Raw genomic sequence first — 14,238 nt, forward strand, 5'->3', positions numbered from 1 at the left:
AGGGAGAAAAAGAAAGCTGTAGAAACATTGCAAGTCCTTTGAAAAGTAGATAAAGTGGATTGAGTTTCATTACTGTGTTGTACAGGGTTATAAACTTAAAAAAAGTGCACTTCTTTGAAGTAATATGTGTTTATTTAAATGCAATTTGATGATGATGATGATGATGATGATGTCATGGTGACACATTTTTGTATTGAGAATTAAAGAACAAAAAGGCCTGTAAAAATTGCAGTCCCTGTACAATTTGTATTTAATAATGCCTGAATTACCTGGAATTACCTCTTTCAAGTAAATAAAACTCCACATGAGGGAGTGTAATCATACACTGTTTGAGGGAGACACCAAACTGTCATTTGGAGAAATATACGGCCATTAAAGAAGCTGAACTTCTCAGAGAAATCTGGTATTGCTGTGAAAAATGTGGCAGGTCTGTCTTTCCTTTTCAATAAGCTCAATAGACTGTTAATGATAAAGCAAATTGAAAATGTCAGAAGGTATACAAAGTGCTGAAAGGAATTCTCTTCCACTTTGATGAATGGCCCTGTGTATTGGATATTTATGAATTATGAGGCTACATGGCCTGTTGCATTATTCTATTTAAAACTCATTTTAACAGGCACCTGGCCCGCAGTGCTGGACACAATAGGAACTCTTATGACACCAAACACAAACTTTACCACATGGTCGAGATAGTGCCTTACATTTTAACAAGCTCTAAAGTTCATTCTTTACTAATTGTTCACTGAAAGCAAAGATTAATTATGTGTTATAGTGTGAGGGGAGGGTCCTTATACTTTGTGATAATAGACGAAGGCATTTGGGTGAGAATGACAGCCGGAGTACAACCGTTATCAAATCCTAGCATTCTCACACAGCATGGCAGTGGAAAGCATTAGGACTTCACTGAAACATCAGCACCTTTCTTATCCACCATAATTCTCACAGGCAGTATCATATTGTGGCAGCAGCTCAGATTGGACCATTAGCAAAAAGACCCATTGTTATATTAATCCAGTTCTGCTCATTTTTTTTTTTTTTTTTTACCCCACAATGCTTGGCACTTTTTTTCCCTACTCGCTCCAATTATGAACGGCATTTTTCAGGGACGAGGCTCCACAAGCATTTTTCAAAAGATCTGCTGGATGGCAGATTATCGGAGTTAACATTGTCATGATGGAAAAACCAGAACACGTCCTCATATTACAAGAATGCCCTGCGTTGTGTTTCTGTCTCTCCAGAAAGATCAGCCAAAAGTTAATATCATTAAAACATGTGCCTCCATTTGTTGTTCAACACTTTACAAATCATTTTAATATATCTTTATCACAGGACTACATGTGCCCGAACAAACTTTAATTCAATTCCAATTACTATAGACAGACATGTTTGTTTGAGAGTAAAATACAACACGGCTTGATGAACGTGACTTAGATTGTATATGTGTGATATCAAAAGTGTGACAATAATACATTTATATAATGACTAGGTTTTAGTTCAACAACTGCCAAAACCTTGATACTGAACACCCAAAATATGGTAATTTACTCTTTGGTGTTTTTACGTGTTTTTAACACAGTCAGAGCTAAATGAGTGAAGGCTAATAGAAAGGAGAGATTACCATCTACAATTAATTTTAAAGAGTCAACTGAGGGTTTGAAGAATGTATGTAACAAGATGATGTGTGTTGAAAATTATAGTAAGACCACAATGATGTAGAAATGTAAAAGGACGATTTATTTCCAGTGTTTCTTTCAATTGTATGCCTTCACCAAAGCTGCTATTTGGAGCCTGTCCCTGGCTGTGTTTGTATTAGTATTTGTATTAGCATTTGCATCTCATCCTGTGCAGCTGGGGTCGTCCTCCGGCTACTTAAAGGAATAGCTGTGACACCTCTGGGTCTTTATTTGCAGCCTGTTGAATATGCAATCGTCCTTTTGTTGGAGCTGAGGAGGGCTGTGTGCTCAAGCTCTACGACTAAGTGACAGGGCAAATATAACCCAGCACGCAAGCGCGGGTGCACGGGCGGCTGTGTGATGGCAAGCCCCTTTGCCAGGATAAGCAGGAATCAAATCACTTATTCCCACTATGTTGTGCTTCTAATTTGTTGATTATGGTGTTTAAATCATGCCAGATAGTGTTCAAACCAAGTGACATGCCCCTGCTGTAAATGAGTGCGGTGAGCTTTGGGGCCGGCCAGGTGTTTTCCGTGGCTGCTCACATCGCCCACTGATCATCAGCCAAGCATAAAGGAAACCTCTTATCACTGGAATTAGGCTTGAATTCTCACAGTCATCAGTATTATTACCATATAATGCAATGTGTTTATTTAAATGATTTAAGAACTTTCCAACCCAATAATAATAATAATAATGTATTACTGCCTGTGGTGAAATGTATTTATAGTTATTTATAGATATTGTGCTCCTCAGACATGCTGTATTTATCAGGCGATATTATTATTGATATGTGCATGATACCAAGGCCCTGCTGACACGGCAATGTCTTCAAGTAAAAGTGAAAAACTTTCATTGCGTTTTTGGGGTTCGTTCACATGACAATGGTGCTTGGAGCCACTGAAAATGTAACTTAAAAAAAAAAAAACAGTTCCCAAGATGGAACTTTTGAAAAGAACCCGACGATGTCTTCTTCGAAATGAGAGAAAACGCAACATTTTGATAATGCTCCAACTCTGCGTATAGTGTCCTGAAATGCTGATATTGCACATGCAACAATTACGACTTCCAGAGTGTCATCACTCCGTCCATATTCTCCTGGGACTTGGACGGATTTATTGCTGAGAGTTGCCTGTAATAGTAATCCAACTTTGTTTGTCCATATAAATGTCTTTGTCCTCATTGTTGATGTTTATAGGGTATTGTTCTCTGCGTTTTCTGAAATTGAAAATATTGCGTTTTCACTTCAGACGTCGTGTAAACGAGACCCAAGGCTCCTTGTTGGCAATAATATGATCTCTTAATACATCATAGTACAATGATTTGAATGTGATAGATGACAATTTAAAGCTTTATTGTAACCATCCCAATGTTTTATTAAGAAAAATAATATAAAGAAAACTCAAAATGTGACTACAACTAGCACTGCTAGTATTAACACAGCTGAGGTTGATATAGCTTTAAAAAAAGGTTTTAAAATTGACACATTGTCACCAAATATCTATGTAACAGCAACCTGTTATTTCCTGCAAGATTAATAAAGCATATATAGATAAATCCATGTGAAGGACCTCGATCCCCTTATTATTTCTGTAGACCGTGAATGTCTTTTACACACACACACACACACACACACACACACACACACACACACACACACACACACACACACACACACACACACACACACACACACACACACTGATGCTCATACATGAGACGCGGAGTAACGAGTCAGGAAATCCATTCATAGTTTGCGGCAGCCAGCGACGATGCTCGGGAAGTAATGCTATGCTAACCAACTTTTCATGACATGTCGCTGTTTGGATGTAATTCATGCTCAAAACACCGCAAAGCAACACAGCAACATGGATGCTTGCAAAGCAAGGCGGCTTCTCTGCTCAACATCACCGTTTTAAAACACCAGCTCGCCGAAGAGAACGCCGCTGACGTCAAAACAATGAACTGCAGCTCTTCCGCCATAGCAGGTGATTCACACCTCCATGAAGCTGCATCCTACTCCACGCTAAGCTGCCTGAATATAGTCCCAATGATTTGTGTTGCGTTAGAGCTGGAAACACTGCAGTTTCTGCTGCATTGCTACCGCATTTCTCCAGGAATTAATAAAGGGATTCTGAGGTTTTAAAGATATAACAAGTTTATTATGAGATGAGGATGTCAGGCAGACCCCCACACTGTCCAAAGTGAACAAAAATAGTTTGTACTGCTTCCTTTTCTGACCTACTACTAACCTCAAGTTGCTTTTTTGGGAGAATACAAGCATACTTTCCTACAGTCAACAACAACAACATTAATAATAGTATTAAACCAAACAGCTCTGGTATCTGAATAATATTGGTATCGGCAAATATCCAAATTCAGGGATCGGGATCGGATCGGAAGTGAAAATACCAGGATCGGTGCTTCCCTACTACAAACAGATAAAAAGACATTCACGGTCTACAGAAATAAGAAGGGGATCGAGGTCCTTCACATGGATTTATCACAAATGTATTCTCCATTTTATCATCTTTAGAGTTGTGTGCACGTTTAAAAAATTCTAAATGAAATATTAATGCTCCCAGATTGTCTTAAAAGAAATAAAAACGACTATTTAAAGGATTTTCTGCAGCAATAAGTGAAACATTAGCTGTAACCTTGTTCGGTATAAATGAATGTTTCCTCTTACACAGCACTACGCTTTTAGCTTGTTCTGCACACAGGTACCCATCTTTCATCAGGTTCTCCATTAAAATCGTATTCCAAAAAAAAAAAAAATGCACACGCACATTTTATATTTAGTCTTCTTAAGAGTTGGAAAAGTCTCTTGAGTGCTGCCTTCTGCCATGTTTTCACCTTTTTATTTTCAATATTTCAAAGCAAAATACACACTGAACCGTCATTGTTTTGTTTTATCCCTGCAAGTAGATCACTTAAATATTCAGATTCAATTCAGCTTCAATGAACGGGATTAACCATTTAAATAACTGAACTTGTGAATCGAAACGATCAGTACTCCAAATCGTCCACTAAACAGATGCAAATGATCACGTAACCATGCAAATTTCATATCAGGTAATGTCTCATTTTGTCCAGCTATATTGAAAACATGTCAAGACTAATGAGAAGCTCATAGAAACATTGGAAGGGAGATGATCACTAAAGATACACACTCTTCTCTTGTGGCCAATATACGACCTGGTTTTCTCTGGATTTAAAGGGAATGTATTTCTCAAAATCGTTTCATCAATCATTGTTTCATAAATCAAATTGTAGTGTTTAAAACTACCTATTTTGCTGTATGCACGTGTGGAGTTCTGCAAAATACAGATTGTGAGGTATACGCATTAAGCTACCCTCTGTAGATATCAAGTGTTAGGGAGATAAATACCACTGTTGGCTTTCCAAAGAGTTCCTAAGATGTATGGATCTCTTCTGTGCAGCAGGCAAATATTGTATAAAAGCTTTCAAATGTTTTTTGGTGTGCAGTACACACACATACACATGCTCGCGTGCGCACACGCACACAAACAAACGCCATCCATGCCTTTAAGGCTGAGCTCCAGCAGCTGCTACCGCGGCCGTAGTGCAAGAAGCCGCATGGCTGCGGTCGGATCATAATTTATAGAAGAAAGCAACCCGAAAAAAACAAATGGAAAAAGGTGCGGAGGTGTGCATGTGTGAGTGTGGTTAGAGAGGGTCCAAGATGCAACAGCCAAGGGTGTTGCATCATCCCATTAATTACTCCCACTGCACAATGTCCTACACCACAGCATAAATGACCCACATGCTCAGAAATAAGCAGCGCTGGCTGCAAAGGAACAGCCTGCTGAAGGCGAAGATTCAGAGGAGCGGGACAATGCACCGATCAGACCCTCGCTCATCGCTGTCAGAGGTTTTATTATGCCTTATGCCACATTCATTACCACCACGAAGCTGAGAACAAAATAGAACAGGAAGGGGGGGGTCCATTTCTTCATTTATGAAATATTTTAGTAGAGAGTGTCCCACTGAGAGACGCCCCCGTGCCTGGAGAAGGCCAGTTAGCGGGAAGGGCTGTGACGGATAAATCTGATCCTTTTGTAGAGGCAGTATTGATCCGGCAAAAGCCCACTACATGAATCAAGTATGGCCTGAGCCAGATATGAGTTGTGCTTCTTTGCAACAGAAACACAGTCTTTCTTGTATAACACAAACTGCTCGCTGGAAACTTCCAGTGAGTTTTTTGTTTGTTTTTTTTTAAATTCCAAAATAAACAGGATATTCTTTCAGATTTTGCAAATCCAAGCCTAAATTCAAGTATTTCATCCAGTCATATTAAGCACTTCGTATGCAAATATGTGATGCAGTTATAATCTGCTTCTGTGTACGTCTTTTTGGAAGCAGCCACCGTCAGTGTTGGGTCACTCATCATTCACTCCTGTTGGTAACGGCAGCTTTTTTCTCTTATTGGTCCTCTCTTCTTACTCACGGAACAGCATTTTCCCGGGAACGGTCAAATGCATTGGCCTCCGTGCCTGTTTGGTCTTTTACATTATTACACAGGGACAACCTGTTCTGGTCCTTCTGGATTCAACAGACTGCTGAGCACAGGATGTTGAGGATGCACACGCAGACACACTCGCACATACGCACTCAGGCGCGCACACACACCTCCGGAGGATGGAAAATGAGAGAAGCAACACAGCCTATTTCACTGCAAATTAGGTTAATCATGCTCCAGAGAGGCCCAGTTAATAACCCTCATAGAGGCTATTAAGATGGCACCTAAATCGTGGGAATATCTGATGGTCTCAGAATCCAGGAGTTGATGTTAGGGCTTGTGGCGTGGTCACAGCATCAGTATCTATGGACGGATGATATAGTGAAGTTGTTTCTCTCAGAGGAAGAAAAAAAACAAACAAACTCAGCATCATGTATAATATATTGGAACCCTTGTTCATTTAAGCCAGCAATATTAATCAACATTAGACCGTTAGTCATAACAGGAACAAATTTACTTAAAAAAAAAAAAAAAAAAAATGTCTGTGAGAACAACACACAGAATACTAAGCACATCATCACCGGGAATATCAACATGAAGGATGCAATTCCTGAGCTCCTGCAGCTTCATTAAAACCAATTTCCCTTTGTTCCCTTCAAACTAACACTCCTCTCTGTCTGGGCTTTTCACAATCACGCTTATTGCGAGAATTCCTGCGGGCTGGAAAATGTTGGACACGTGACGGAGCGTTCACCTGTGCATAACAATCCCTCCGTAAGCAACTGACAAATAAGGCCCTCATGAAGGGCAACCGGTGTCCCTGCCGGTAATATTTTACAGCCGCAGCGTGCCGAGACCTGATAGCATCTCCCATGCCTCAGCAGTACGAGAGCTCACCGGGGGGAGCCTAAAACTGTGTGACGTTCATGAAAGATTGAGCTCGGAGATGCCGAGTGTGGAAGAGATGAGTTCCCGCTGGTTAAAACCCTCACATTAGACACTCTCCAGTATGAACGTGTTATCACTTTGAGCCATTGTGGACATTTGCTTTGTCAATTCACACAGGATGTGTTTTGTTGTTTTTTGGGGGGGGGGTTTCTTTGTGATTCATCTACATGTGTAAGAGTAGATGAAAAAGCAAATACAGCATGTACAAACATCCATATCGTCACATTCATCGTGAGCTTGAGTGTTTAAGGCTGTGAAGACAATTTAACCAAAGGCACTGATTATTACCATGTAACAAGCTCCAGTTACATCGCACGGAATAAAGCATATTTTAAATGCACTAAAATTGTGTCTAATTGGTTCTGAGAGCAGAAGCTGATATCAGCCAGTTAACAGACTATAAGTGATCCAATCTGGTTTAGTAATTTATCAAGACAATGTTCTCCACATGTAACACAAGTCCTTTCAGCGTCTACATTTCAACAGTTTAGGCAAAAGTTGTCTGACAAGTTTTATTTGATCATGTTGTAGAAGACAGGTTCAAGACTGGGAAACGTTGCGATGCCTTTGACTTCAATGCAGTGTTTTGTGAAATCAGAGCTCAGATGCTCCGCAGCTTTTGAGGCAATCTGTGGGCCTCCGGGCAAACGTGGGAACCACTGGTCTGGATTCTATGCAGTACTGTATATACTTTAATTTTTTTTAATAACGGGGATCAGAAAAAAAATATTTTATTGAACAAACTCATCACTTCCCTTCACTGTTAAAACATAAAAGTTACACAATAGTGTTCAGTCTAACTTAAAAAGTCACTGTAAGCATGCCGGAGAAGGCTGGTTCAAACAATTCTCAAATGAAAGCATGATTACAACTTGTTAAAATAATGCCGTCACATCATTTCAAAGTCTATAAATGATGATCATAAAGAATTATATCACCCAGCCCCAATCCGTGGTCCAGGTTTAATGAGGCTGTTTGCGCAGAATACATAATGAGGAACCACCATGATCACCCTCTTCAAACGCTTTAATGATTTATATTCAATCTATCCATCAGTGCTTCTGCTCTGGTTTGCTCAAGTCGGTGCTGTTGCATTCACAGCCCACGTATATCTAGCTCCCGTAGGTGTTTTGTTCTTTGTCTGTTCCAACAGGTACAGTAGCTTCCTCTGCAGACACTCAGTTCATCTCTCCCGCTTGTTGCTCAAAAAAAACAAACAAAAAAAAACCATCGCCATTCAGGCAGAGATGTTTTAAGTCCTACATTTACCATCAGAGTGTTTGAAGGGGTTGGGGGGGGGGTCTGGAATATGTAGAATTACCACTAATAAAATGCAGCAAACCCTTTGACTTTCACATCATGTCAGCGGGTTGACAGGGAACTCCTGAAGATTAAAATTGGTTCCTCTGTGTCTCTGACCGATCCATCTGAAGATACAGGATCCTAAAAGCATTTCATCTCACCGTCTTACACAACTGCGTGCATTGCCATTACCCTGCGAGGTCAGCCCTGAGATGTACAGTGTGTGTCATGCATAATAAATGCACGGCTGCAAATGGGCAGGGATTAGAGCCACTGGGGGGAATGAGATCCAGCAGGTGGCAAGAGCATCTCACCGCTGGCAGGTTGGGTCTCGCTTCAGAGCTCTGTCATTAGCTCGGAACCTGTTTTACCTATAATGAATCAGACTTCCTGACTAAGTTGAAGCCTACGGTGCTGCTTCGGGTTTGGGGAAAAGAGCATTGTGTCCAGCAAAGCCACACAGGCTATATGCCCTTTTTTTTATTGTTTTGCTGTGCATGTTTTTCTTTATTTGCAGTGTGAAAGCAGATGAGCAGCTCATCCCTCACAACAGATCATCTTATTTTCTATCTTATATAGGTGCTTATCACTCCACGTATCCTCTACATACACATTTGAGGGTGCAAAGCCATAATGTGGAGACTTTGAAAGCGCCAAACTCTAGAAATGACATGTGAGTGTCACCCCACACTGACGAGCATGTATGTTTCCTTCGTCTTTCCTCGGCTGTAATTTCTCCAATTAACTATCTGATTGTTTGCGTACATTTGTTGTCATGTATGAGGAGGAGCTGTCAGACCTAACCTTGAGACTGTGTGCGTGTCTGTGAAATGCGTATGGTGGTTGAGCCGTCCTGTTGGCGACCCCCAGCGTGCAAAATGAGAAGTTTTTCCATCATATCCCCTAATGAAAAATCCCAAAACATATCTTTAACCAATAAACCCTTTAAATCTAGTGACTGCCAACACTACAAAATATAATACTTGACGTCTGTGAGCGACTTCGAGGTTTCACAGCTCGTCTGTGTGTTATTTCACAGACCTGTGGAGATATGAGAACCAATCAATTCCATCAGACTCTCATAACTTGCAGTGGCGTAGATAAAAAAAAGAAATAAAAAAACAACACAAAATGAGACATGTTGTCGAAGAACGGCATCAAATATAAAACCACTGAGCAGTAAAGAGGTTTGTCCACCTCCTGTGACAACCTCACAAATGTGCCATAATCACATTGGATGTTTTCCGCGTCTTACCTGCGCGCAACACTCCGTTTTATCCACATTTTTCTCTCGACTGCCGAATCCGACTCAGTCCTCCAGGTATCCTCCCATTTAGATGGGTTTACACCAAAGTCGACAGTAGCTGATAGAAAAGGTTTAAAAAACACTCAAGTTATGGACTTTACTCCGCCTGTCAACATCATTTAAGCCATATCCGTCCCCAGCGTTGCGCACATCAAAATTCATCCAACAAACGCTGTCAAATCCCAGTTTTGAAAAAAAAAAATAAAAATAAAAATGAAAAAATAAAACCCCACCGGAGCACAGGCGGGTCTCTGTGAAGTTGTCCGTTAATTGTTAGTCTTGTCGACCCCCGTGCCTCGTTATCAGGTGGAAGGAGAGGGACGGACAGGTGAGCGTCCTCAAACTTTGCCTTTACGCAGATCGTTCATGGCTCCCCCGCCGGCTGCGCGCACACAGATGGAAGATGCGGAGAGAGAAAGCGGGGCACATAGTTGGCATCCTCGTCGCTCAAATGACAGCGCACCTTCTCCTACATTTTTTTTTTTTAAAGGCAGATGAGCGTCCAAAGAGAGAGGGGGGGTTAAAAAAAAAAAGGAAAGAAAAATGGGGGCGGAAGATGAGGATGCTCGCCCCTCTCTCTCTCTCTCTTTCTCTTTCTCTCTCTGAAGCACGGAAGATTCAAGTCACCAATGGCAGAGGGTCCTCATTACATCTCTGGAGGTGTTGCCAAAAAAAGGGGGGGTAAGAAAAAGTAAAGAATTATTATTATTATTATTTAAGAACAAAATAGATGCAAGTGAAATAGAGAAGGGAGGCTGAGGGTTGTTTGAGAGGAGTTAAAGAGACAGAGGGGGAGATAGAGAGGAGAGGAGACTGCTCCGTCTCCTGCTGCTCCTCTTCTCAGACTGACGAGCGACCTGCCCGCTGAGCCCCACGCGGCCGTGACGTCACTTTAAAGCCAGATATACCATGTGCTGGAGGGGCGCGCGGCAGGTGCGCGAGAGCGTGCGCGCGCTCGTGACTGTCAGGTTGGGGTTGACGCTGCACCGGGCAGCGTTGTTGAGTACGTCTCACACACGCACACGCCACGGTACACGACTGCACGATACGCGCGCGCGCGCACACACACACACACACACACACCAAAAGTTCCTTCAAAAATAAACAAACAACAATAAACAACAATAAGCTTCATTCCTTTGTCATTTATTTATCCATTGATTTCATTGATAGTATATAAAATAAACCACTTGAAATATTTTTTCACATTTAAATTGAGTTACTAATTATTATATTGAGTTACTAATAATTAGTATACTAATGGGAACAAATGCTCATGAATTACAACAATGTATGAGCTGTTCTGTATTTTCACAAATTTAAAACGACTGATCAAATTATACATTCCAAAATAGAAAATTGATTACAATAGGTTTAGGGAAATGTTTTGACGTAAATTATTGGAAAAATAGAGCAAATGCTGTGATTTTCTGTAACATAGTATAAACTGTTTTATAGTTTGTTTGTCCGGATGTTTAGTGCGAAGATGCAGTTATGGATAGAAGATGAGCAATAGGAAGGGGTTCTGTTCTAGAGCAGAGAGATGCTACTTTTATGACTATAGGAGCCATTTTCCTGGATTCCCACCAAATAAAATTTGACTGGTGAATGAAAAATGTGAATGATCTGTTTTTTAAAAGTTTTTTTATTTGTGATTTATCCTTTTTTTCCCTTTTCTCATTTTTTTCTTTCATGATTTTCCCCCTAAAATAAAATCTGGACTAGCAATTTCAACCACTTTAGTTTGACCATTTTTCCTGTGTTATTATTTGTTTTTGAGCAGTTTTAGCAGTTTATTTTATTCCAGCTACCCTGGCTATTTTAACTCTTTTTTTTTTTTTTTTTTATAGCTGTGGCATGCAAATATATACATAATTTAAACAAAATGTTAAATCATTTTCTGAAATGTTCAGGGAGCCATATAGGGGCTGAGCTGAGGGGTTGTAGATCACTGGTCTCGACTGATATTAAACAAAATAATTTGTGTATTTGTCATTTTGGGGATTTAACAGTGAGCTCTGTTGCCTGACAGAAAGAGGATCTGAGTTTTAATTGACAGATCTTTGATAAATTATTATACACATGTAATCACAGTCACAGCTCCATGCATTGTGGGTGTGATAAAGCTCTCATGCTGATATCATGAAGTCATAGCACTTAATTGTACTTATACATTAAATGTGTATCTTGTACATTGACTTTTCAAAGAAAATATGCAAGTAGTAATAATCAGTCACCATTAATATTGGTTTTACTGAAACGAACAAAAAAAGCTTTAAAAGTTTTAAACCGAGCACTTGGAATCGTCAATGACTCTTCTGGCCACCCTGGAAAAGCCTTGTTCCAGCTTTTTCCTTCTGGCAGAAGATATCGTTCGCTGAGATGCAGGACATCTCGATATGCCAGCAGCTTCTTTCCACAAGCTGTTATCAGCCTAAACAGAGCACTTTAATGTATGATCTTGCACTTTATTGAATCTGTTTCAGTCGATCGATTTCACAGTGTCAATTGTTCACTGTTCTCTTTGTTTTATTTCTGTACTTTTATCCTGTTTTATTTATGTACTTTTTAATTAATGTTATTTTATGGCTGTACCTGTCTTGTGCACACTGGGGACTTTTACAAATTTATTCCAATGTGGTTTTACTGCAAATGGCAAATAAATGAATCTGAATCTGAATCTGATCTGAAAAGATTCATATAATGATAAAAGGACATGGTGTTTACAGCTAATGTGCTGTACAAATACTATAAAAAATAACAAAGTGATCGGACCACCACAGTCCCTGTGAAGGTTGAGCTCCTGTTCCTTCACATAGCTTTTTATTCAAACTGTTGCACGGCTCTCTGTTCAATCTTTATGCAGAAGATGAAAGGTTGTTTCAGGGATAAAATAAGATATTATGGGAACCTGTTAAAAAAAAAAAAGATCTTTACTTGTAACAGAGTAGACAATGTATGCATATTACATCTTTGTGTGTGTGGGGGGCTGTTTTAACTCTTTGATATCTCATAGTCATTGCTTTAAAAAAAAAAAAAAAAAAGACCCACTGTAGCACCTGGCTAATCCTCATTTACACAGTGTTAAGTTGATGTGTGTCACTATATCAGGATTCATCCCGTCTTCATAACATCAGGATCAATCACATCACCTTGAGCTTCATAACGGTGATAACTCCCCGGGCTGAGGTTAAATGTGTTTTCTCATAATGTTTACCAGCTGTGGGTTGAATTAAAAGGTGCTTTGTAGTGAGGGCTTTATACATCAACCATTGTTCCCATTAAAGTGTTGTCCTGGAGGCTTTTTGCACACCTGCACTACAAGTCACTTTTAGGTGAACTCCCATTTCATTAGAGTCATTGTGCTCGTGTGACCGCATGGTAGGATAGGTGGAAATATTCCCTATGACATTATCAACTCTTGCGTGCGAAAAAAAGAGAGAATGTGGCGGCTTGTCTTGGCCACCTCGGGGTCAAAGTGTCAAACCAATGAACACATCACACCTGTTTTAGCCTTTGCAACTGCCCACTTCCCTCATGCTTCCTAAAAAAAAAAGGACTAAAAGTCGCTTCATATACTGCACTAATTCTCCAAAATGAGCTTGCTTTCTCCTTCACTATGGCTTCATTTTTTTCATGTGTTTTGGCTCGCAGAACTGTCTAAATCATCCTGTGGTTATGAACACACTCATATCCCAATCAGATGAACTGCAGCTGTTTATAAAATTGATTGCTCTATATGTGATGAAGCAACTTTCCTCCCCTCGCTAATTGTTGCTATGAAGCTCACTTCTGTCAAATACCCTCATTACAGCATTACTGTGTATACATACAGAGCGATCCAAGTGGATATCTGTGTCTGAGGGAAACGTCAGCGGCTCCCCAGCAGATGGAAGCTGCCATCGCTCCCTTTCTCTCCGTCACATCCTCAATCTCTTCTCCTCTCACTCACACTCCATCTCCCACTCTCCATGCTTTGCATGTTGCTCTCCGCTCTTTCATGTCTGCGTACGCACGCACACACGTTTGCCTCAGTGAGTTGTTGCGAGTGCCGTATGTGTGATGCGACTGTGAGCAGGTTTATTTTGCTTCGGTGAGAGAGTCGCTGCCTGTCATGTATGTCTGCGACTGCAGGTGGCTTCAGCTCACATGAATCCAAATGCAGCATACTAAACATCTGTTGTGTAAGCCATTAACACCCTGCAATGCCAGTGCGAATTAAAGGGAAGAGGGATTTCAGTAGTGCTGTGTGTATCTGCTAAGCTGGATTGAGTCACTCTGAACAGCTCTGGTGTGTATGGTTAAGCATGCGGGGCCAATCGGCCGCCACGGGGTCGGTTTATGACTGCAGGTTACATGGCGAAGGTACAGTGACTTCAACTGGACACAAGTTCAGAGGATGTCCGTAAGCTGACCTCCACACTCTTTTATAACGCAGTGTTCCTACTGGCAGGTTGTGCCTTTCTTTTCTTTTCTTCGGTCAATGTCTTTTTTTCATCAAATGTATATAACATTGACAACAAAGA

The 14,238-nt window shown here is 40.5% G+C and overlaps 1 protein-coding gene across 1 annotated transcript in view; it reads right to left on the reverse strand.

The window, feature by feature from the left end:
* Positions 1–9,690, reverse strand: part of ajap1 (adherens junctions associated protein 1) — a gene marked incomplete at both ends in the record, with an annotated part of 49,030 nt that extends 39,340 nt beyond the window's left edge. Inside the window, one exon of the mRNA XM_080497036.1 lies at positions 9,662–9,690. Within this exon, the coding sequence (XP_080353162.1) occupies positions 9,662–9,690 (29 nt within the window). The remainder of the gene's footprint in view (positions 1–9,661) is intronic.
* Positions 9,691–14,238: the final 4,548 nt, after the last annotated feature.

The sequence above is a fragment of the Blennius ocellaris genome (assembly GCF_963422515.1).
Source record: "Blennius ocellaris genome assembly, chromosome: 5".
Lineage (NCBI taxonomy): Eukaryota > Metazoa > Chordata > Actinopteri > Blenniiformes > Blenniidae > Blennius > Blennius ocellaris.